This window comes from Pteropus medius, unplaced genomic scaffold, assembly GCF_902729225.1.
Source record: "Pteropus medius unplaced genomic scaffold, Ma_sr-lr_union100, whole genome shotgun sequence".
NCBI lineage: Eukaryota > Metazoa > Chordata > Mammalia > Chiroptera > Pteropodidae > Pteropus > Pteropus medius.
In genome coordinates, this window is record NW_024340696.1 from 18,906,251 (window position 1) to 18,931,017 (window position 24,767).

The 24,767-nt window shown below is 56.1% G+C and overlaps 2 protein-coding genes and 1 pseudogene across 3 annotated transcripts; 1 reads left to right on the plus strand and 2 right to left on the minus strand.

Annotated features, from left to right (window-relative positions):
* The first annotated feature begins 1,858 nt into the window (after positions 1-1,858).
* On the plus strand, positions 1,859-21,646 carry MAPK8IP1 (mitogen-activated protein kinase 8 interacting protein 1). 2 transcript variants are annotated; one of them, XM_039867962.1, is made up of 12 exons: positions 1,859-2,074; positions 13,453-13,558; positions 15,492-15,788; positions 17,317-17,398; positions 17,676-18,488; positions 18,671-18,746; positions 19,319-19,491; positions 19,708-19,817; positions 19,927-20,043; positions 20,143-20,213; positions 20,342-20,440; positions 20,813-21,646. In XM_039867962.1, exons 1-12 carry the CDS (start codon positions 1,974-1,976, stop codon positions 20,883-20,885), a joined length of 2,118 nt encoding a protein of 705 aa, XP_039723896.1. In that variant the 5' UTR covers positions 1,859-1,973; the 3' UTR covers positions 20,886-21,646. The 2 variants fall into 2 exon arrangements, with proteins under 2 accessions (XP_039723896.1, XP_039723905.1); XM_039867971.1 differs by lacking the exon at positions 1,859-2,074 and adding an exon at positions 12,224-12,309.
* On the minus strand, positions 7,484-7,602 carry LOC120610686 (uncharacterized; annotated as a pseudogene).
* FREY1 (Frey regulator of sperm-oocyte fusion 1) lies at positions 19,193-23,909 on the minus strand. The gene is made up of 3 exons (XM_039868103.1): positions 22,363-23,909; positions 22,077-22,150; positions 19,193-21,874 (listed from the first exon to the last, which is right to left on the minus strand). Exons 1-3 carry the CDS (start codon positions 22,464-22,466, stop codon positions 21,753-21,755), a joined length of 300 nt encoding a protein of 99 aa, XP_039724037.1. The 5' UTR covers positions 22,467-23,909; the 3' UTR covers positions 19,193-21,752.
* Positions 23,910-24,767: the final 858 nt, after the last annotated feature.

Sequence of the window (24,767 nt, forward strand, 5' to 3'; positions counted from 1 at the left end):
TGCTCTACATAGAGTGAGAAAGAGGAAAAAGGAGGAACTTGACCCTCAGACTTGTCTCATTCTTGACTGTTTTGAAGCTCCTAATGGCCCCCTTCCCACCAAGACCTGGCCCTGCCCTTCCCTCTCTCCTTTCTCCTGGCTTCTCTCCAATGTGACTTTGGCTTGGCCTCAGGAGCTAAGATACCTTTGTTCTTGAGCAAAAGGTTTTAGAGGGTGGAGTTCACACACACACACACACGCACACACACGCACACACACAGTTGACCTGAGGGTGCTCCCTAGCTGAGACAAGCACATACTCTAAGGAACAACTGATAGCTACTATGGCAAGATTGCTTTCCGAGGAAGAAAAGCCAGGCACGATAGCATAGCAGCAGGTGGTTACTGCTTGGGCCTAGTGAAAGGAGCCTGAACCAAGATAGCAGGAAAGGTAAACTAGCCACCCCTCTGGGCCCAGTGCAGGAAGACAAGCAGCCAACGCCTTTGGCTCTAGATATTGGGATGTTCTCTGGGCTGGAGCTGGAGGTTGGGCCTGCAGTTCCTTTCTGGGAGCTACATTGAAGGAAAAGGGAGGGGGATGGCTTGACCAGTTAGCAGTCCAGCTTTGCAAACTGGACAAGCTGTAAAACAGTTTGCTGTGCCCCTTCTTCAGAGAAAGGTGAAGGACAAGACCTGTGTGGTTCTCTCAGGTGTCCAGAGAAGCCAGTGAGCTTTGACCAGAGCCTCTGTGACCCACTGAAGCTGGGGCCCTAAACTTGGCCAGGCACCTGCATGTCCAGTAGTCCATGCTCTCTGAAAAGACTCACAGGCTCTTAGGGGAGAGAAGACCAGAAAGAAATCACAACCTGAACCTAACAGGGATAGAGGAACTAGAAAAACCACCAAAAGAATCCCAAGAAGTCAACTGTGGGTCAGAAGGAAAGGCCCTAAGTCTTAGAATGTGAGAAGCCACCTATGGTGTGTCTGTGGGCGCAAAAGAGAAGTACTCTTCAGGAAATGCAGCTGAGGTGCTAAGTTAGAAGAGGGAGAAATCTGGGAAAGTCCTGACATGAAAAAGGAGAAGCCGAGCAGCAGAAGCCAAGAGAAAGGGCTCAGTTCACCATTAGAAGCTGTTTGAGGCTGAAGCAGGGCTTGGGTCAGTCTTTAGAGAGAAGACCCTCTAGAGAGAGTCCTTGGGTGGATCCCCTCAAGGTGAGACAGGATGAGGTGAGACCTGGACCCCAGCAGGAGATGGGTTGTTTTAGCCTCTGGTGACAGTACATTTATATTATGTTTCATCCTCACTACAGCCAGGAGAGGGACCATTATTGTTCCCATTTCACAGATGAGAGAACCAAACCTTCAGACGGTTATATCACTAGTGCAAGTCCACACCATCTATTCACTTGGAGAGCCAGGCCATGACTTCACACCACCTGACTCCAAACCCATCTGCTCTAGGAGCCCACTCCCACCACACTCTCACCTTCCTCTGCCTTCCTCCAGGACCCTCCTACCCTCTCTGCCTTCTCCCACCATTAGTTACCTGATATCAGGGCGCTGGGCCAACCCTGAATGCAGAGCTCACAGATAGCTTTGCGAGAGGAACAAGGGGACAGAGGAGTCAGTATAGGATTTGGGGCCAAGCCCAGGGGCCGCAGGGGCCGCGGCTTCAGCACCTCGGAGAGCGCCAGAGGGCGGGGCTCACGGGCCCGGGGGCGGGGCAGGGGCGGGGCTCACGAGACCCCAGCCAGGGCCCGGAGGCGCGCGCAGTGGCGCTCGCTCTAGTACCGAAAGCGGTGCGCGGTCCGGAGCCGCGCCCTGCCCTGCGCAGGTGCGCCCGCCGTATCCACCCAGCCGAAGCCCCGCGGCAGCGGCGGCGGCGGCGGCGACCTCTCGCCGCGCCCCCGCCTCCTTCCCGTCCACCGCCTCCGCCGCCTTCACTGCCGCCTCCGCGCCGCGCTCCGCCCGGATGGCCAGGGCTGTGCGGGAGAATGGCGGAGCGAGAGAGCGGCGGCCTAGGCGGGGGGGCCGCGTCCCCGCCTGCCGCCTCCCCGTTTCTGGGGCTGCACATCGCGTCACCGCCCAATTTCAGGTGAGAATCCCCGGCCTCCGCGCCCCGCCCTTCAGCCCGGACTGATCTGCTCAGGCTCCCCCCACCCCCCAGCCTTCAACACACACACACACACACACACGCGCACACACACACGCGCGCGCGCGACCCCGGAAACGAGAGGGCAGCCCGGTGATGGGGTCTCTTCCTTAGAGTCCCCAGAATCCTCCTCAGCCTCAAGTCCAGACTGATAGTCGCTGCATATCCTTGATGTAGCTCCCTCCGCCATTCCATGTCCTAGCCTAGGAGATTCTGAGCTGAAATTAGAGGAGGGGACGCGGAGGCTGCTTTTTCTCCCCACTTGGGGATCTGGGGTTTGGGTTGAGACCCCAGAGAAGGCAGGAAGGCTGAGCTTTGCTTGTGCTCAATCCCAAGGCTTCTGAGTAGAGATGGGAGCAGGCAGAGGTGTCCCGCGGGTCCCAGTTTCTTGGGACAACGGGCAACCTTGGTGCAGGAAGGAGGAAGTTGTGGGCCCCTCTCCCGGCACCGCCTGGCCAAAGGGGGCCTGACTCCCAGGCCAGGGCCCTCTGTGGATTTGGACAAGCCCTGCCTGACCTTGTCAGGTGTGTGCAGGTGCGAAAGGTTCAGTCTCAATCCAGAAATCCTAGGCTCTACCATAGGAAGGGAAATCTGGTTTGGACCGCCCAGGCATAGCCAGGGACACTGGAGGGTGAGAGTCCCTGGGAGGGTTTAGTACCCAGGCCTCTGGTCTGAGCTCCTCTTCACCCCTGTCCCTGCCCCCTATCTGGTGTTAGGCACCTGGGAGGTGGATTTCAGAGAGCTGGGCAGTGGGCGTCGTGGGGGAAAGGTTGATGTCCCTTCCCCATAATCCCGGCCCCAGTTGGAGAGAAGGATAAGGCGGTGTAACTGCTCCAGAGCCTAGGAGGAGACCTAGACATATGGCCTTGTTTCTCCATCTAATGAGCTGGCGCTTTCCCCTCTCCTGGGGCTCCCACCCCAGTCAGGCCCCAGCTGGGCTCTGGCGCCAGCCCTTTTTCTTAGCAAGGGGTTGCTGGCTCCCTGGTCCTCAGGTGGGCAGGGAACCCTGTGGATGTCTAATGGCATCATCAGGACTAGAAGTCTCCCCTGAGACCCTGAGCTGAGACAGGAAGAACAGAGAGAGGGGACCAGATGGAGGAGGCCAAGCCTGAACGCTTGAAGGCTGGAGCCTTTGTGGGTAGTACCTCAGAGTAATGAGGCCGAGGTCTGAGACTGACTCCACCTGGCATGACACACAAACAGGCAAACACTGCCTTCCTACCAGGAGGACCTGCTGCCGTAGAAGAGCATGGAGCTTAGAGGGACCTAAGCTCTACCTCTGCATGACCTGGGCAGGTTTTTGTCCTCTCTGAGTCCCATGTGTTAGGTGAGCTAATTAATATTGATTCTTTAATATATGCCAAGATCATGCTTAACAAGTGTCAGGCCTCCATCTGTGCTGGCAGGCATTTATATAGCTCCTTACTGTTCAAAGCATTTTTCCAGTGCTGGCTCACTTAGCCCTCATAACCATGCTGGGTGTGGGAATCAGTCTGCCTATTTTATGGGGAGATTGAAATTCAGGAAGGCAGGGTGGCTTGCCCAAGCACCCCGAGGAAGTCAAAGCCTGAGGCCAGACTAGAACCCAGGTCTGTGTGTTCAACTCACTCTACCTCCAGGCCCTGCCTCTGGCCCAAAGGATGGCTTTGCCTCCCCTGCCCTCTCCAACAGGCAAGCCGTCATGGATACTTTAGTGAGAGGAGATGACGAGGTCGATACCAGCCAGCGAGTGTCCAGCCCTGGGCCAGGTGGACAAGGGTGGCAGTATGCCAAGGCTGAGGCGTGGGCCAGCCTTCCAGGACACTGTGGCCTGCCTGTGGAGACAAGGCCCGTGGGAATAATAAGAACAGTGTCTCCAGCCCCACATGGCCTGCCCTGCCTACTCCAGCAGCCCTCCCCGTCCTTTCCCTTATCCCGCCTCTCAGAGCTCTTAGCCCAGTTAGGTTTAACCCTGGTTGGTTACTGCTCTCTTGTGGCTCTTTGGTGGAGTCATGGATCCAACAGACCTGGGTTTGAGTTCTGGCTTAGCCTTCGTAGCTACGTGCCCTAAGACTGGGCAGTTAACCCCCCAAGCCTCTGTTTCTTCTCTGTGTTGCCGGCTTTGGCCCTTGCCCTGCATAGGGTGGTCTTAAGACTTGGAGGAGATGACACATGTTGAGGGTTTCAAGGGCCGTGGAGAGCTTCTTTCGGGCAGGGATGTTGTTGGTGTCGGTGCTGTTGTTGATATTAAGTGTGTGCACATGCTATTAAGTGGTGCCCCCGGCACCACTGTCAGCTTCCGGAGGCATAAGGTGTCAATACCTAAACTTCGGTTTGCCCAGTGCCCAGCACAGAGTAGGTGCTCAGTGATGCTTTATTGGTTTATTACTTAGTAAAGTATAAAATTGGACGCCACCTCCCTGGAGTACAGAGCATAACAGTTGTCAGTAACAGTGGCGAGCGCCGACACTGGGAAGCACTCGGCTTCGCTCAGGCCCTGTTCTGAGCACTTTCTGTGCAAGAGCATTTAGTTCCCACCAGAACTGTATAAACCAAGTACTGTTATTAGCCCGCTTTGCAGATGAAGAAACTGGGGCTTAAAGAGGTTAGATAAGTGGCAGAGCTGGGTTTGAACCCAGGTAGTCTGATTTCAGAGCCACCCTGAAAACAGAGAGCCCCGGAATACTGAGGGAGAGCTGGTGGAAGGGGTAAGCATGGTGTGGACCTGGAAGGGTCAGGAACCTTTGTTTGTTGGTAGTTGGTTTAAATAAATATGTGTTTTTTTTCTGATTATAGAAATGCTCCAACCAATTACTAATAATTTATCTGTGGCTATGGTATGGGGAAAGGATTTTCACTTATTTTGCATATTTCTCTGTTACTTCTTATTTTTCCAAGTATAAATTATTCTGTAACATGTATAAATTATTATTAAAATTTAATATTAAAGTGATAACATATTCATTACAGACATCTCATTTTATTGCACTTCACAGTGTTTTTGCGTTTTTTACAATTGAAGGTAAGACCCTTCACCAGCAAGAAGATTACAACTCATTGAAGGCTCAAATAATGGTTAGCATTTTTTAGCAATAAAGTATTTTTAAATGAAGGTATGTACCTTGTTTTTTTAGACATAATGCTATTGCATACGTAGTAGACTATAGTATAGTGTAAGTACAACTTTTATATGCATTGGGAAACCAAACAGTTCACGACATACTTTATTGCAATATTTATTTTATTGCGGTGATCTGGAACCGAACCCACAATATCTCCAAGGTATGCCTATATAAAGAAAACTCCATGAGAGAATTTAGAAACTGATGCAATGGCAACATTGAGCTGGGTAGGTGGAAGGAAGGGGAGGGCAGTTGGATAGTCCAAATGTGGGAGAGACAGAAGATGCTCACGAAAAGTAAAGTAAACAGCCTGCCCTGGATTAATGGGTGAAAGAGACATTAGAAATCAGCTCACCAGAACCAACCTCCTCCCCTTTTACATTGGAGGAAGCAGAGAGGCTGAGTGGCTTACCCAAGAACACACAGCAAGTTAGTGGCAAAGCTGGACCAGAGCCCTGGCCTCATGACTCCTTGGATGGTAGTAATTTTACCCTACCACAGTGCCTCAGGGATGAGAGAGAGGTCACTGCGAGATGCAGGAACCTCCTTACTTATCTCTTCACAAGGGGACATGCTTGGCTAGTCCTTCATTCACTCAACAAACATTTGCACTTTGCCAAGCTCACCAGACAGACACTCCAGAGGCAGATATGGGTCTGGTCATCATGCAGGTGATGACACGGAGGGAAGTCAGAGAGAAAAGGCCTTACTAGATAGGCTGGTAGGTCCAGTAACTAAGGTCAGGAGCCTGGGGGTCAGTGGGTCAAGAAAGGGTCCTCCCAGCTCAGGCCTGGTGGGCAAGTGAGTATCACTCAAAAAGGGAGGGATAAAGAAGGAGGGGGCAGCATAGGCGAAGGGCCCAAGACAAGAGAGAGCAGGCAGGGTGTCTGCCCGCCCACCCCTCCCCCCGTCTGGCACGAGTGTGGGTAGCAGGGCATGCAGAACTTGAAGGCCATGTTGGGTCCCTGGCCTGTTCACCGACAAGCAGTGGGAACAGCGAGAGTTTAGGCGGGGAGGGACAGCATCGAATCAATGTCTTGGGAAGATCACTCTGGCTGCTAGGGAGGGAGTGGATGGGGAGGCAAGGAGATTGCTGGCCATCCTGCAGATGAGGAAGGCTGGGGGAGGACGGAGGAGGGTTCAGAGGGTGACCTGTTGGTGAGGGATCTGGTATAAGGAAGGAGGAAAGGCAGGTGTCCAGGATGATGCTAGGCCCCTTGGGGATATGGTACCCAATGGGAGAGGCTTAGGAGACAAGGAAGTGAAATTACTATTAGACCTGTTGAATATGAGATTAGTGGTCACTGGGGGACCCAGTTGGAAGACTCGAGCAGGCAGTTGGTTTGGGGTCTGGAGCTCATCAGAGAGAATCAGGTGGAGCCAAAGTCCCTGGGAGTCTCATCTTAGAGAGACGGCCACTGAAGCCTCAGAGAACATTGCTCCCCAGCAGAGAGGAGAGCGAAGGGAGCTGGCCCAGGACCGGGATGAAGAATGCCATCCCTGTGACTGTTTAGTCAGCCCCATTTTAATGGGCAGACAGGGGTGGAAAAGCTGTTGCTGCTGGAGGAGCCACCCCACCTGCAGCCCAATCCCTGGGCAGCCTCTCCTGGCCAGCTCCTGATGAACCTTCAGTGTGGGGACAGTGTTGATGTGTGTCACCCAGCCCAGACATGGCCGAGGCAGGATTTCCACCCCAGTTCTTTGATGTTCAGAGACTTAAAGTTGGTCTCTGGATTGTTGGGACTGGCTAGTTGAGGCTGGGGGCCCCAGTGGATTCCACAAATTGGGTCACCGACATCCCCACTAGGGGTTCTTACCCATTCTAGAATGCCATCTCTGTCTCCTGGCCTCACTCTTGTAGTCATTCAGAAAATCTCTAGGAGCATTGGCTATGGGTCTCGCCTTGCTCTGGCACTGGAGATGCACATGGTGCTGTCACAGAGCATCCAGTGCCACAAACAGTACTTCTTTTAATAGGCATTTATTTAGTGTTTACGATATACCGGGTCTTGGGCTTTGTGCACGAATTAGAGCAAGGATGGGGAGTAAGTGCCAGGGTGAATATGATGGCCTCTGCCCTCATATTCACAGCTCTGTAAGAGGGCGGGCAGCCCAGAACCAGGACTAGGAGCCTGGTGCCAGGCCAGTGTGACCTGGTGCAGAAAGTGTGTCATAGAGAGCTGAAGAGAAAAGATCTCCCCAGGTCTCACCACATCTCACAACCATGTCTGTGTTACTGTTTCTTTTTTTATGCCTACAGCACCTGGTCTTCCCTAGGTGGTCTCCCATCAAGTACTAACCAGGCCCGACCCCGCTTAGCTTCCGAGATCAGACCGGATCGGGCATGTTCAGGGTGGCATGGCCGTAGACTTACTGTTTCTTCCTGTGTGTGATTCATCACATGAAACCGTAAGGTCACACATTCTTTTTGCTCATTACATTAGTTGCTGTTTTCCACATCAATACACAGACTTTATAATTCTCGTCCGAAAGCCTGCATAATATTCCATCCACTGGATGGCCGCCATTTAAACAGCCTCCCAGTGCAGGGCTACTTGGTTGTGTTTGGTTGTTTGCTGATGTGAGCAATACACATCTTTGTGTATAAGGTTTTCCATATGTGGGATTGTTTCTCAGAAGTTGAATCACCAGATTCCAGAGTTCTTGCTGCTTATGGGCACCAAGGAGTTTAAACAGATTGGACACATTACAACCCAAAGTATGGATTTCGGATGTGTTTCTCGGGTTGGATTCAGTTTTCCATTAGTGATGACCCCAGTGTGGACATGGTCGGGAAGGGAATTCTAGACCAGAGGAACAAACCCAGCCTGGCCTGTGTCCACCCAGAGCTGGAGTGGGGTGGAGAGAAGGTTTGGAGGATACAGGTGGACCTGGCTCTCCCCACCCCGCTGTTTCAGCCAGACCGTTCTTCCCAGAGGCCTCCACATTCCACTTCAGACTACGCCGGAGGTGGGGATACAGGAAGTTGAGTTGAAAGGGGACTGACTTAGAGATTTTCAAGGAGAAAATCTAGAAAGACCTGGGAACTCCAGTGGTTCATTCATTCAATGACATTTATTAAGTTAGGCACCACACATGTTGATCAAGAGAGACATGATCTAACCCTCATGAACCAACTGCCTCCAGAGGGAGCCTACTAGTGTTGCAGAACCCAAAGGTAAAATCATAATGATCTGGAACCACCAGCAAGAGGGACTAGGAAGGCCAGTAGCGGGATCATTTGGCCCCATCAGGGAGGTCAGAGAAGGCTTTAGTGAGGGAGCCTGTGGGGCAGGAGCCCAGAGAGTTGGGCGGTGGGGAGGTGGGGGCTGGGTGGAGGGGTGATGATATAAGCTACAAGGAAGAGGCAGCTCTGCTGAACCTTCAGGCCACAGGTGAGAATTTCAGCCACTTTCCCTAAGGGCCAGGAGGAGCTATTAACAGATTCTGAGCTGGAGAGGGGTGACAAGGCCAGATTTGCTTTTCAGATGGTTTTGGTTGCCCAGTGGAGAGTGGCCTTTAGGGGAGCCAGAGAGAAATGGGGAGCCCGCTTAGAGGTTTAGCATCTGATCCACAAGTGTCCTGAGAACCCTCTGGGAGCCAAGTCTTTCTTTGCTCAGCACTCAGAAGGCAGAGAGAGGCTGGACCCTTGGACCGCAGATGCTCTCTGTCCAGAGAGGGGCCCATGCACCATGGCCAGGACCCAAGGTCACTCAGCTGGCATCTTAACCTCACTCCAGGAAAGCCAGGAACAGGAAGACGAGAATGGCCCCTGGACAGCCAAATGACTGGCTCAGATGTGGCTTTGCTCAGCTAAAGCCTCGGTACTTTACCACTTATTTCTTATTTTGCATACACTTCTAACTCAGCCTGCTACTGCACTGAGACAACAATTCGAAAGGGGTAGGTCTGCTGTAGGTGGAACAAGGATAACAGAAAGAGATGGCAGCACATGACGACAGAAAAGGCCACGCAATAAACATCAGAACACAAAAGGCATGTTTGTTCATGTAGGAGCGCTCAGGGAGGGGAGGGGGGGCTGGAGAACAGCATGTGCAGAATGCAGTGAGGAGCCTGCTGGGCCAGAAGGACTGGGGCCTTGGAGTAGGAGGAGATAAGGTTATGCAGGAAGAGGGGGCCTCGAATCTAAAGATAGACGCCAAAGGTCAAGTGGTCTCAAGAGACCAAACTCACGACACAGTCACCAAATGTTATTATGGATGAGACCTCTGGGACGTCTCGCCCGAACAGGTGAGCAGGTCTGATTGATAGCAGTGGCTGCTGAGGTCTCCAGATCTAGAGGCCAGGGATGGAGATCTACGTGGGAAGGTTGTGGGATGCAGCTTTGGTTGGCCCCCTGGTGCTCAGGGCTCAGGTTTCCATGGGGAAGGTGGGTGGTGGGATCAGGAGGGAACCTCCCTCCTTTTTTCCTTCCTCTTCTCCCTTCCTCCCCCAAGGTTGCCTTCCTCAAGCCTGGAGGGACCAAGGGTATGTTTGGCTTTTCCTCCAGGAAGGGTGTCTGGGGCTTTGGCTAGGAGACTTAACATGTCCAGTGCCTGGAGCGAGTGGGAGGGCAGGGCCTGGGCGGGCAGGGTTAGCAGGATGAGTTACAAAGGAGACTTCTCCATCCTGGGTCCTGACCTGCTCACGGCACTCTAATTCACGAACGCTTCTCTCTGTGACTCCTCACCAGTACCCTTGAGATGGGTGGGCATATGTGGGTGACCTCATTTTATAGGTAGGGAAACCAGAGACCTACAGCTTCTTACGTCTGAGCTTTAGTGTCCCCATCTGGAAAATGGGCACAATAAACCCTCTCCAGAGGTTGTAGCGAAGACTGAGGGAGATGCAGGGCATCAAGAAGGTTGGTGGCCAGGGCACAGCTGCTGCTCAGAACATGGAGCGGCCACTTCTCAAAAGTGAAGGAGTCGAGATTTAATCTCTGACACGGTGACTAGTCTACTGTCCTGCCTCACTTATGAAAACAGGGAGCAACCTTAACCCACCCCACAGCAGCTGGGGATCAAGTGCAGGCCTTTGAGCCCTGGCAGAGCGCTCTTTCCACCACTGCCCAGGGGACTCGGCTCTCTCATCTGTAAAGGATGATACAGCTGTCCCCACCTGCCCACAGACCAGCGGTCCCCAGAAGTGGGAATCTTGGGTGATGCTGAGGATGTGGAGATGAGCTGGGAAGCTCCCAGCCCAGATCCAAGCCAGACCCTGCAGGCCTGTCCTCACAGGAGTGGGTGGAGACTAAGGACGTCAGTTGACATACATCTAGATGTATTCATCACCTGCTGGACACAGGGTAGAAGATGCGCTCCGTCCACCTTTGAAGCAGGCTTGGGGTGTCTGATGGAGCCCTGGTTCTGTCTACTCCACCACACTACTTTGCATCCACACAGATGGCGACACCAACCACAAGGGAGAGGATGACAGGGGTCAGTGAGTGTGGCCAGAAGGACTGTAAGGCACTGGCGTGGAGGGCCATGGGGGGTTCCTGGAGGAGTGGGCTTAACTGAGCCTTCTTCCAGCAAGTGCAGGTTGAGAGCCTGGGGAGGCAGGTGCAGGAGGCACAGGTGATCACATGAAGAGCCTGGCCAAGGAGTCGGCCTCCAGCAGGGAACCCTGAATGGAAGACAGAAGGGTGGTATTTCGGGCAGCTTTGCCTGATAGTGGTAGGTGGGTGGAGTGGTGCAGGCGTGGGGAGACTGAGGCAGTCAGGCCAGTGGGGAGGTCTGGGGCTGCAGTGGCAGGAGCTGGACTAGGGCCAGGCAGTGAGGAAGAGGAGATGCGGATGTGCACAGGGGTCACTGGCAGAGCAGGAAGCATCTGAGGGGACCTCTGGGTCAGATACCCAGTGGTCCTGCGACTCCCTAATGCTGGCTGAGTCCAAGAGGTGCCTTCTCTGTGACTGTCCAGGCAGGCAGTATGTATTAACCATTTACTTAGCGCCGGCCACTCAGTTGTCATCCTGGGGCCAGAGTTGTCACCCTGTGCTAACCAGACTAAGCAGGACTGCTCTGGCTTCTGGGCTGGGCTGCCCTCCCCTGCCTACCCCCACTTCCATACCACACCTTCCCCCAGCCCTGGGAACCTACCATCCTCAAGGCCAGAAGAAGCCTTAAAGAGCACTTTGTCTCTCCAGGCCACTCGTCCGCCATTCCCTCCATGGGCCTTTCAGCTTCTGCTTATGTCACTCCACAAAGACAGGAAGCTCATTACTTCCCAGGCCGCCCTTCCAGCCCTGCTAAGAGGAGTCCACACAGTCTGTACTTATCCTGGATATGGAGCCTCCTGTGCCCTTAGACACTTCCTGAGTGCTGAAGGATGGAGCCCTGGGCGTGGTCAGGGTTCTGTCCTGCATCGAGAGGGCAGTAGACACAGCCCAGACCCGCCCCACCTGGGCCCACAGAAGCCTCCCTGCTGAGCTATGGGGCCTGAGCGTGTAGCAGTATGGATGAGCCATTCATTCATGGAGAATTTTGGAAGCCCCCCCACCCCAATCTGGCCATCAGGCACCTTGAGTGTGGTGCTGGCCCTTTAAAGCAGATCAGGGGGTGGCTTTTGGGGGGAAAACAGCCCAGGTTTCTGCCATCCGCTTGTAAGCCTGGGCCAGGGACGGGGGCCACCCCGGCCCCCGACAGGGGCATTGGAAGGGCAGGTGGAGCCGGTGGCATCGATTGCAGTAACCTGATCCCGTGGGGGAGGCGGCAGCGACAGCGGTTGCAGCGCAACGGGCCGGGGGAGGAAGCTGCCTGCAGCTGAAGGCTGGGCTGGGAAGAGCTGGGGCTGGGCCCGGGTCGGCAGCCGCTGCTTCCTCTCCCGGCCCATCTATTTTTAATGAGCTCCTCAGGCTTCTGCAGCCGGCAGGATGCAAAAAGGCAGGCCCCGGCTGTAGAGGCCCGAGGCCCCAGCCCTGCCCTGAGCCCTGGCCCCCTTACCCTTCTGGGCATGAAAGGGCGGCCCTGGGTTCCCGCAGCCCCCTGGCTGGGCCGGGCTCTCCATGCAGCTGGTGCTGAAGATGGATTCGAGCCCAGACAATGACAGCTGGTTGGAGGATCAGTGGGAGCGCTGGTAGGGGTGTAGGGGGCCGGTGGGGAGGGGGGAAGTTTGGGGGTCAGCTTCATCGAGCTCTGTTTGGTCTGACTGAAGCAAGAGGCAGAGAGTGTGAACCTCCTGGCTCCCTTGGGGGCTGGGCCACCACCTCTCCTGGGTGACCTTGGACTGTGGGTCTCTCTTGCTCTAAGCCTCAATCTCTTGGTCTTATTTGGGAAAAGGCTCAGAATTCTCCCCAACTTCCCCAACAGAATTCTCCCAAATGTCCCATGCACACCAAACCAGGTGGAGCCCAGGGCTGGGGGTGAGCAGGTGCAGTGGGGCCAGCAGGCAGGGCAGTGGGGTGGGGTGCGGGGTTGGCCTGTTGGATAGGGAGGTTCTAGGAAAGCCTGTTAGTGTTCCGGTGTTGAAGTGCTCTGGTCTGCCTCCTGAGCTCACGGCACCTCCAGCCCCCAACCCAGGGTCTTCCTTGACCAGAAGTGCACCCTCTTGTTCAGGGTCTGAATGCTGGGCAAGGCGGTTTTGTGGTTGAAGAGATGAGACCCAGAACACAGAACAGGGGCGTAGTCTCTCCTGGAACAGGCTGAAACTACCCACACTGACACCAGATTTCCCTTCATTGCTCCACAGCTCAAACAGTGTGGGTCTTCCAGGCTGGGGGTGCGGAGCACTCCTCTGGGGCTGGAGAAGTGCCTCTGCCAGTGCTTTGGGTTTTGTTGCAGTGATTGCACAGAGAACCCCCCGACTCCAGGCATCCCACAGAGTCTCTCCTCAACTCTCTGTATTCTCCGTGGGTGAACTGGCCTTAGCACCTGACTTGACCCTGGGAGGCATTTCTCTGGCAGACTGGAGGCTCTGACCAGCTGGGCCTTCCAGGCACTGCCTCATGTTTGGTAACAGGATGGACAACTCCAGCCGGGAGGAGCAGGAGTAACCTGGACCCTCTCCTTCCACTGCCACTCCAAGAGGGCTGCCTTTTGGCATGGGCCCCAAACTCTTTCCCTTCCTGTTATTTATCCCTTGCATTGGCACAGGTACACCCCAAGTCCCATCCTCTGGGGGTTGTGGTCTGCCTTTGAGGGGCTGCCCCTTGGGAGATGTACTGCTCAGTGGGCTGAGCAGTCCTCCAGTGTTGTAACTTTGGCTTTCTGTCCCCACCAGGCTCACCCATGACATCAGCCTGGAGGAGTTTGAGGATGAAGACCTCTCAGAGATCACCGATGAGTGTGGCATCAGCCTGCAGTGCAAAGACACCCTGTCTTTACGGGTAAGGGTGGGCTCCCAGTAGCCCCTGAGTGGGGTGGCAGGATGAGTAGGGACAGAATTGAGGGCATCCCTAAACCTACAAAGGGGCTTTCAGGGTATGAACCACACCCTCATTAAATGAAATAACATGCAGGAAATATCCAGTACAATGCTTGGCACATCTTGGGTACTCAATCAGAATTTTTTTTTTTCTTTTTTGCCAGGAGTTAAGGCAGGAGGCAGCTCCTTCAACTGCCCATAAGGGAAGGAAGGGCAAGGGAAGGAGGTCTTGAGCTCCAGGAAGGTTGTAGTTAGAGCCTGAGTTAAGGGAAGGCTCAGGACAACCCTAAATCCTTTCGGTCGTGGCCTTGGCAGAGGGCCTGAGCCAGAGCAGGGTGGAGTCTGATGAAATCTGCAGTGCTTTGGGGCAGGAAAAAAAGAGCCAAGGCACTCCCTCAGCTGCCATTGCACCAAACCACACCACATGACCTCGCAGACCCTCTCTGGCCCGCAGTCTTAAAGGCCTCTTTGGAGGTTTAACCCAGCATTGCTGCTGCTTTTGACCTTGTAGCTTTGTCATAGGACAGATGGCTCTCTCCTGTCCCTAAAGTTCTGAATCCTGCCAGGGGTTCCTCAGCATCTGGGGAGCCTGGGTCAGAAAAGACATCAGAAAAGACATCCCCTATGTCTTTTAAGAACAAGAAGAACAGGGTGCTAGTCAGGAAATGGAAGGCAAAGCACAGGGCTAAGTTGTGGAACCCAGAGCCTCTCTCAGCCCCCAGGAGGGTGGCCAAAGTGGACAGGATGTTAGGAGAGTGGTTAGCAAAGGAGAGTTGCAATGTGAGTTGGGAGTGAGGTTTCTGACTCTGTATTGACATCCTGTTGCCCCCAGAGATTCTGTAAACTCTGCCACTCAAGAGAAAACCAAAGTTGGAAGATAACCTTCCAATACCTTGTATCCCAACCCTCCACCCTCTGGCCAGGCCAAGAAGGCGTGGAAGCAGAGGCCACTTATTCTGGACTTGAAGAATGGCCCCAGGGCCCAGACATAGCTTCTCTAAGGTCATACACCCTATCTTGCCCTCCCCCACAACAAGCAGAGCCTTAGAGAGGGTAGTCCTGCAACCAGCCAGGGCCCTGAGGCAGTACTAGCTAGCAGTGTACTCTGTGGGGCCTTAGACAATCTCTGGGAGGCTTACACACACTCTTGCCAGTGAGTCCTCGCCTCTAGGAAGCTGGGAGGCAGTTAACTGGTGAGAGAACGGGAGGGTGGGGATCTGTCCAAGGTGCCAGGGAGTTAGTTGCAGTAGTGGATCTAGAACGGGGTTCTGAACTATCAAGGTTAGGCCAGCCTGATGGGAAATCTCAGGTTGGAGGGCCCGGCCTGTAGATCGGGGATTCCACTGCCTGCCCAAGTAACCACCACTTGCCCCTCGACCTCAGCATCCCTCTTCCCGCTGCGCTCGGGTGCTCCAGTCCGCACTGCGGTCCTCCCGCAATCCCTCGCCTGGTTGAGACTGTTCTCCCAGTTTTTCTCTCTGTTCCCTTCAAATAACACCACCACTTCAGTCCCTTGTGGGGCCCGAACTCCTTGGCGACCCTGCGTCCCCATGGCAACAGCAGTGACCTCACTCTGGGCTCGGCTTACAACCCCGGTGAGGTCACTGGCCGTTGCCAAGGGAACGGGAGGGTGCAAAGAGTCCGGAAGGAGAGGATGGTGGAGAGGGAAAAGGTGCGGACTGTCAAAAGCGCCAGCTGGAGTGAGGAGTAGGCGGCCTCGCGCATCCTCGCGGGGGAGCAAGAGGGCGCGGCCCCCTTTCGCCAGGCCTCTGCCCCTCTTCCTCGTCACCCCTTCGCGGCCGCGGAATGGACTCGCCCGGGAAGGGGGCGGGGCGCGGCGGCATCGGCCCCGCCCCGGTTCCGCCCCCTGACGCCCCTCCGTCCGCGCCGCGCAGCCCCCGCGCGCAGGGCTGCTGTCTGGGGGCGGCGGCGGCGCGGGGAGCCGGCTGCAGGCCGAGATGCTGCAAATGGACCTGATCGACGCGGCGGGGGACACTCCCGGCGCCGAGGACGACGAGGAGGACGACGAAGAGGAGCGCGCGGCGCTGCGGCCGGGAGCAGGACCGCCCGAGGCCGAGCCTCGCCAGGAGCCGGCACCCCGCAGCCAGGGACAGGACCAAGGCGGCGGGGACACATACCGGCCTAAGAGGCCCACCACGCTCAACCTCTTCCCACAGGTGCCGCGGTCTCAGGTGAGGCGGGAGCGGTGTGGGGCAGGGCTAAGGGGGCGGCACCCTGGGTCCCGGTCCCGGGAGGTGTAAGGGACGCCCAGGCCCGGCCCGCAGGGTGGGGACGCGAGGAAGGGGTTGCGGGAGGACTTGCGGGTCCGGCTCGGGGAGAAGTCTCTGGCCTGGTGAGACCTTCTAAGGCTTCCCAAGGGGGAGGTCCCCAAGGAAGTATTCTCGGAGGCAGGCAGGATCTGTCGTAAGAGACGGGGGCTCTTGAGGTGGGGAGGGAGAGGGACAGTGGAAGGATCCGGGAAGGAGAAAAGTGGGAGACAGAGAGAACAGGCCTTTGAGGGGTTGCAAGGGTTTGGAGCTTGGACTTCAGGCTATGGCAGGCTTTCCTCTTCAGGGTATGGGGTTCCTTGTGAAGGTGGGGCAGAAGCAGGATGTGGAGAAAAGAGCATCTGAAGTGGTCCGCGTGGTGGGAGATCATGGGAGATTTTAAAGAGTTGGGGAGCTCAGGGGCATCCGCCAGTTTGAAATGTGGGCAGCTGAGCATTCCCAGAAGGCAGACAAGAGAAATGGGAGGAGGAGCTGCTTGGCTAAGTTGGGGGCCTAGGGCCCCTGGGATGGGTGGCTGGATGCCAATAGGGTCAGAGAGAGTGGCTGTGGCCCTTTGTCTTCCAAGCCCAGTCAAGAGGGGTACAGAGGAGGAGCTCAGGGAGGAGGGGATGTTGATGGAGGGTGCTGCAGGGAAAGGATTGGTCCCCTTCCCAGGATCCTCTGGGGTGGATTTTTGGCTCCCAAACTCATGAATGTGAAGATCTGTGAGGGTGTTCCCAGAGGAGGGGACCTAAGTTGTGTGTAGGGAGACTTTATGTGGGCGTTGTGGAGAGGTTTCTGAGGGGCTGAGGCTGTGGCATGGGCAGTCCAGGGGATCCAGGAAGAAGGGTTGCTTACATCTGTCATCCCTCAGTCATGTGCTCCTGGGGGGTGAGGGAACCATGTTATGGATTTGTCATTTGGATGATTCATCCCAGTCCCCAGGCCAGCTGCTGGGAAGACCCTTCCTCGTGCTTTTTTCAGGCTCTATTAGAATGTCCCTGCCCCTTCCCTAGGCTGTAGCTTCCTTAGTTCCAGGGGACTTGGGATGGAAGTGAGCATTTTCATGTAAACCCTCAGTGTTTGAGACTGGGGGTCTGGCTGTCCCCAGGTGGCTTCTGCTTTTCCCTCCACCTCCCCCCTCTCTCACCATTATACACAGTGGCCATCACCACCTTTGGGGAGACTGATAAGAATATCTCCCTGAGGGTTGGCCAGCTTCTCTAAGCCAGGAGGAGGCCCAGCTAAAGCCAATAGGCATGGCTTGGAGGGCTGGGAGTTGCCACTCTTCCTGCCTGCTCCAGAGGGGGTTGGCGGTGAGACCCTGGACAAGTGGTCAGGGTGGGGGTGCAGCAAATAGCCTAGGGATGGCCTGATGGGGGCAGGGCCAGGGCCTCCCTGTGCCGGGTACTGTTGATCGCTTCTGTCACAGGGCCTTTTGTTCTCTGCACAGGACACGCTGAATAATAATTCTCTGGGCAAGAAGCACAGTTGGCAGGATCGAGTGTCTCGATCATCCTCACCCCTGAAGACAGGTAAGTCAGGACCCTTTCCTTTACCTGGACTCCCACCTGCCCTGACCCAGTCTGCACTGCAGAGAGCAAACCCATCAGTCTCCAGCTGGCAGGTAGAGATAAACTATCTATCGTGCACCCTTGAATAGACCCATCTGGGGTCAGGTGTGACACAAATGAGAAGGCTGGCTCCAGGGCTGGCCTGTTGCTAAGTGGCCGTGCTGAGTGGAGGGAGCAGGTAGCTTGGGAGTCAAGGGTGAGGGCACCTGCCTTCAGCACTGACCGGCTTGCTCTCCAGGGGAGCAAACACCTCCACATGAACACATCTGCCTGAGTGATGAGCTGCCACCCCAGAGCAGCCCCGCCCCCACCAAGGACCGAGGCACCTCCACCGATAGTCCTTGCCGCCGCAGTGCTGCCACCCAGATGGCGCCTCCCAGTGGCCCTCCTGCTGCCCCACCTGGTGGCCGGGGCCATTCGCATCGAGACCGTATCCACTACCAAGCAGATGTGCGTCTAGAAGCCACTGAGGAGATCTACCTGACACCAGTGCAGAGGCCCCCAGACCCTGCAGAGCCCACCTCCGCCTTCTTGCCGCCAGCTGAGAGCCGGATGTCAGTCAGCTCTGATCCAGACCCTGCTGCCTACTCCTCAACTGTAGGGCGACCACACCCCTCCATCAGTGAGGAGGATGAGGGATTCGACTGCTTGTCGTCCCCAGAGCAAGTTGAGCCACCAGGTGGAGGGTGGCGGGGGAGCCTGGGGGAGCCACCGCCCCCTCCACGGGCCTCACTGAGCTCGGACACCAGCGCACTGTCCTACGACTCTGTCAAGTACACGCTGGTGGTGGATGAGCATGCGCAGCTGGAGCTTGTGAGCCTGCGGCCATGCTTCGGAGACTACAGCGATGAGAGTGACTCAGCCACTGTCTATGACAACTGCGCCTCGGCCTCCTCACCCTACGAGTCGGCCATCGGGGAGGAATATGAGGAGGCCCCCCGGCCACGGCCCTCCGCCTGCCTCTCTGAGGATTCCACACCCGACGAACCCGACGTCCACTTCTCCAAGAAGTTCCTGAACGTCTTCATGAGTGGCCGCTCTCGATCCTCCAGTGAGTGTGCAGTGGGGAGCTGAGGGAGGCCCTGGTGGGGAGAGTCAAAATGAGGATACTCCCAGGAGGTGGCCTCAGGCCCTTCTGGTTTAAGGAGTAAGGCCTGGGAGCTCTCTACCTGCCCGTCAAACCTCGACCAGAGCTGGGACTGTCTTCCTCCAGCCCGTCCCCCTCACCTACAGGTGCAGAATCCTTTGGGCTTTTCTCCTGTGTCATCAACGGGGAGGAGCAGGAGCAGACCCACCGGGCCATATTCAGGTAGGAGCACCTGAGCTGGGCTGGCCAGGCAACAGTTGGGCCACCCCCTCCCTGCCTCTGCCATTACCCCATGGCCCACCACTGGCATTCATTCTTCCACTCGGCCCCAGGGACAGTGTCCACCCTCTGGGAACTCAGAGTGTGGTGATGGAGTGGGTGGTTTCGGTGCAGTGTGGCCTTTGCTGTGCTACTGGAGCTCAGGACTGGGCATCTGATCTGACCAGGGTGTGGAGCCCAGGAGGGTGCCCAGCAAAAATGATGCCTGACCCCACACAAAACCGCAGCCCTCACCCTCCTCCATGTGGAAGTGCTTGCTTCCCATGACTTCTCACAGTGTTACCGGTGGCTCTGGTCACTTCCTCCCTTGGCCTGTGAGTTTATCCATGGCAGATGCATGTCTGATTGACCTTGGTCTCCCCCTGAGCTAGCACTGAACAGGCTCACTGGAAGCTTTGCAAATGTTTATTGAACTAATAATGATGCCAGTGCAGCTCCCAGACCCCAGAGTAGATGGATGGCCTGGCTGGAGATGCCTTGATGGTAAAGTCCTCACGTGCCCTCTTTGGGGACAGGTTTGTGCCTCGACATGAAGACGAACTTGAGCTAGAAGTGGACGATCCTCTGCTGGTGGAGCTGCAGGCTGAGGACTACTGGTACGAGGCCTACAACATGCGCACGGGGGTCCGGGGCATCTTTCCTGCCTACTACGCCATCGAGGTCACTAAGGAACCTGAACATTTGGCAGGTAGTGTTCCTTTTCCCCTGCCTGTTGCCACCTACCCTTCCCCGATTTACTGCCAGGTGAACCTGTGCTCCAAATCTCAACCACCCAGGGAGTGGGCTAAGCAGAGGTGACTTTGGGTCCATTTCACAAAGTGAGGCCCAGCCAAGTTGGGACATCCATGGATTTTAACACCCTGTACTGGCTCTGCCAACTCCTCACTTCATTCTTGCTTTCCAGCCCTGACCAAAAACAGCGACTGGGTGGACCAGTTCCGGGTAAAGTTCCTGGGCTCAGTCCAGGTTCCCTACCACAAGGGCAATGACGTCCTCTGTGCCGCTATGCAAAAGGTAACTACTCCCTATTTCCCTGGGGTGGGTGCCAACCCCTAGCCCAGTTAACGTCCTCCCCTGGGGAGAGGGACACCCAGCACCTGATGTTCCTGTTCCTCACCCACAGATTGCCACCACCCGCCGGCTCACCGTGCACTTTAACCCGCCCTCCAGCTGCGTCCTAGAGATCAGCGTGAGAGGCGTGAAGATAGGTGTCAAGGCTGATGATTCCCAGGAGGCCAAGGTGACCACTCTGGCCCCTGCCTTCGGCTCTCCCACCAGATTTCCCACCTGTGCGCCTTGCAGACTGGTAACCACCCTCTTTTCCTCTTCCCTCCTGTAGGGAAATAAATGTAGCCACTTTTTCCAGTTAAAAAACATCTCTTTCTGCGGTTACCACCCAAAGAACAACAAGTAAGTGGCATGGGACCAGAGGTCAAGGTGTGGTCTGGGGGCCTGGAGCCATTATGGCAGGGCGTAGGGTGAGAGTGAGCCTGGAGTGGTCTGAGCCCCATCCTACCCAGACTGCTGTCCTCCCACAGGTACTTTGGGTTTATCACCAAGCACCCCGCCGACCACCGGTTTGCCTGCCATGTCTTTGTGTCTGAAGAATCCACCAAAGTCCTGGCAGAATCCGTGGGGTACGTATGTGTGTTTCCTGTCAAGTGCTAGGCCTGCCAGCTAGCCCCACTCCCTGGCCCTCGAGCACATTCCTTGTGCTCACCGTCATCCCTCAGTCCTTCCCCATTTCTGCACACCGCCTCCAGGTCATAGTGTGGTGGCCTGGAGAGAGGCCTTGGTGGTCTTGAGGAGCAGCTTCCAAACTTTTTAGCTGCTGGACCCTTTCTTCAATTGCATTCTCATTCAGGAAGCAGAATTTGTAGAGAACAAAGCTGAGCAGCTCCAGCTGGAGGAACGGGAGTCTCACCCAGGGACACCGAGGCTCTAGCTGGAAAACTTGGGTTGAGTTCCTGTTCCTCCCTAGTCAGCGTGTGTGTCTGCCTACCTCCTAGGAGAGCATTTCAGCAGTTCTACAAGCAGTTTGTGGAGTACACCTGCCCCACAGAAGATATCTACCTGGAGTAGCAGCGCTGCCTCGCCCTCTGCATCCCCCAGGCTCTCAGGCCAGTGCCAGGACACCTGGCTGCTGACAGGAAGTGGCACTGCTTGAGGAGGGGCACCCGCCACCACCAGAGGATGGAGAAGTGAGGGCCATTGGCCGAGGGTGGGGGAGGGTGGGGGTTACGGGGAGAGGTAAATGCAGTTTATTGTAATATAAGGGGTTAGATTCATCTATGGAGGACAGAGCGGGCTGCCCGGGGATTGGGAGGGAGTGGGGCTGGTGGGTATTGGGCCTCTGGCCAGGAAGGATGCCCACCCCAAGAGCAGAGGGTTCTATCCCATCCTGGGGCTCGCTTCCCCTGCCAGGGCCTCTGGCTCCCTCGCCATTGGCTTCTGCCTCGATGAAGCCCATGCCACCTGCGAGTGCCCACCCTGCCCCCAACTCCCAACCCCAACCAAAGGCCCCGAGGTCAAGCTGAGCCCAGCCGCCTCCTGAGGACTTTCTAGTAAGGAAACGGCAGCAGGTGGAGGTGCAGTCCCTGTTCCCAGCTCTGTCACTTATGTGGCCTCTGGATGGCTCCCCCGCCAACCTCATGGGCATGCTGGCCCCTGTTAGGTGTGGGGCCTCACAGGGAAGGAGAGAGCTACAGCACGGCCCCGCCCGGGCAGGAAAAGAAGCCTTCTAGACCGGCCTGGGCCAGCAGGGCCTCTTGGCTGCTTTGGCTGTAGCCCCATCTCGGTCCTGTCACCCTGGCCACAACTATTAAAGTGCCATTTCCTGTCTGGATTGAAGTGGATGTGTCTACTTTGACCCCTCCCATGCCCAGCTCATCTCCATCCCAGGAAAGCCCAAGGCTTTGCTGCACAGAATAGCTTTATAAGGGGATCCCGTCACAGGTGTGCATCGTAGTAATACTCAGCCATGTCCGGCCCGTCACGTTTGCGCTGCTGGGCCCGGGAGAGGAGGGGTCGAGGCCCTCGTGGCCATGGGTGCTTAGGTCGGACCCCATAGTCTAAAGAGAGAGAAGAGAGTATGCGTGGGAGGGAGAGTCTGGTTTTGAATCCACTAAAGTCACCCCTGAACAGATACTGTTTGGAATTGAGAAGACCCCGAGGCTGGAGGACCCAGGTACCTTCCCTAGGGCATGTCTCTCCGCTCAGGGAGGGGCGAGGGTAGTGCAGGGAAGGGGGAGGAGGAGAGATGAGAGATACTACCATCCACGAGGCCGGACAGTGGCTGTGAGAGTTCCAGGGGAGCTGAAAATTCCTCGGGAACAGATCGCTGAGGCCTGTGGGAAGCGTTGGGGTGCTCAGCCCTAGCTCCAAAGACCACTTTGAAGTAAGAAATGGCTCAGGGTAGGGAGCTGCACGAGCCCCCATACACACCAGGGTAATGGTGCCAGCCTCTCCTGGCAGGGGAGGGAGGGTGGCCACACGGCAGAGTCCCACCTTCCAGGCCCTGGGCCCTGCTGAACCTTGACTCTGTGCTCCCGGGAGTTACCTCAGTGGCTGGGGGCGGAGGAGTGCAGCTGCCAAGACGAGGTAGAGGAGGAAGAGGCTCAGCCCAGCCCTGGGGTACAGAGCCCCCAGCATGGTGAGAACCATCTCCTACTCAGGTCCTGGCTCCTGGCTTCCACCTGCCCCTCCCCCAGCAAAAGGATGGAACCCACTGCCAGCTCCCAGGGCCGCCTCACAAAGGGCACTGGTTCCAGGGCTCAGAGTCAGCACCAGCTCTGGACCAGGCCAGAAACCTCCACGCTGAGGTTTGGTTTTTATTTGTTTGATTTCACTGACACTGTAGGCCAGCAGGTGCTAAGCCACATCTTGTTCTAGTGTCATTGCCCAAGGTTCAAGGGCACAGACCTATGGAGTTAGATTTCAGTTCAAATCCCACCTTACCTCTTGCTATGTGGACATGTCACTTAATTCCTGTGGGCCTGTTTCCTCATCTGTGAGGTGAGGTACATAATATGCCCAAGGTCTGGCACACACAAGACCCTCAGCAGAGGTCATGGCCACTGAATCTTCACCACCCAGAGCCCCGCCCATTCCCACTCAGCCCCCTCCATATCTCCTGCTACTACCACTACCTGGTGTCTCTGACATCTCATAGTCCCAGGAAGGTCCTGTCGGCTAAAGAGCCCCGAGTGGTCACTTAGTCCTGGCCAGCTCAGACAGCACTTGGAGGGACTTCTCACTTAGCTCCCCACAGCTTAGAACAGCTTGGCCCAGGGCCTCCAGAGGCCCTGCCACCACCCGAGGCTGGACAGAGGGATTCAAGTTAGGTGGCAAATCCTGGGACCTGCTTCTCTAGAGTGTCAGCTTTCAGAGGGCAGGGACTACGGGACCCCAGTACCTGACACTGGTGGATGCTCAGTACATATTTGTCGAATGAATAAATACAATGTGACAGTGTGCTGGAGACAGTCTCTCCATAGGCCTGAGGCAAAGCTGTGTGGCCTTTGGTTCCTGCCCAGCCCTCCCTTAATGCAATGGGGACCTGGCTCACTGCAGAAGCCCAGAGCCCAAGGCTTTAAAACCAAGCCCCAGGCCCCACCCAGACCTGTGGGATCAAAACCTTTGGAAACCCGGATGCTTCTAAAACACATCTACTGGCAGGTCCAACCCCTTCCTCTAACTGCTGAGATGCCCCCAGGTTAGAAAGGGAAGCCCCTTGTTTCCAACCCTGGCTCCTGGTCCTGAGTAGCCCCCCAAGGCTGACCTGCTCAGGTTTCCTTCACTCTATCTGCTCCCTGTGCTTGGAGCCTACACACTGACTTCTCACTGAACACCTCCCTTTCTGTCCTGTGAGTTCAGGACACTCAGTGCCTAACTCCACACCCCTCGTCCTTCCCCCCGCTTGCCTCCGAGGTGCCACCTCTTCCTCTCTATGCACAACCAGTCCCAAGGCTGGCTAAAACCTCTCTAACCCCCTGCTATGGCCTTAATTCAGCCCATCTGCTGTTCTAGGTCTCTGCCCTCTATGTCAGTGCCCCTCTCCTCCATCTCTGCCCACTAGTCCACCCTGCACCGGGTAGCTGCGACGAGGTTTGAAACAGGCTCTTCCCTGCTGCCTCCCAGTTTCTCAGCTGGTATGTGATAGCCTGTTAGCTTTGGCCCTGATCTCCCCCTGCAGCCTCACCCCCTGCTCACCACCCTCTACTCCTTTCTGCCCTAGCATTGGCTTCATGCCACTGTGACACAGGGCTTCCTCTCAAAGTCTGCCCATTGAAAAACTGTTGGAGATTTTCCAGTTTAAAAGCCGGCTTGAATGGAGGCTTCCCTGACCAGTGCACCTCCCCAGTCATCAGCCTGGGCAGGCCGACAACCCATTCGCCCACTCCAAGTCTAGACTACTTTTCGCACACACTTCTAACTACTGCAGCGATGCGGTGCATTGCATGCAATTACACACCTGTCTCCACCGATCAGTGAAGGCAAGAACTGTGCCTTACTCATTGCTGATTACACAGCACAAGGCTAAAGAGCAAGGGCCCAGCAATACCTGTTAGACTCAGCGGGATGTGGGCCTCGAGCGGCGACTACCAAAGCTCAACACCTTCATTCCCCGGCCAGGGCCGGTGTCGGGGGATTCTCGGAGGCACCTGGGGAAAGCAGTCAGGGAAAGGCTGGCCACTCTGGCTGGGGTGGCCCTCCACCCGAGAGTCTGGGAGGTGACGCACAACAGAACCAGTGCAGACCCCAGCCCCCTCAGAACCTAAGGGGCCACCCCTCCGGCTAGAAACTCCAGCAGGAGAGTGTGGTCTGTTCACAGGGCAAAGTGGGCAGGGGCAGGGGTTAAGAAAAGGAAAGACTAAGCAGAACCTGCGCCCGGCTTTCTCCCAGAGCTTCTCAGGCTCCTGTTTACCTTCCATTCCCTCCTCCAGCCCCCAATCCAGCATCACC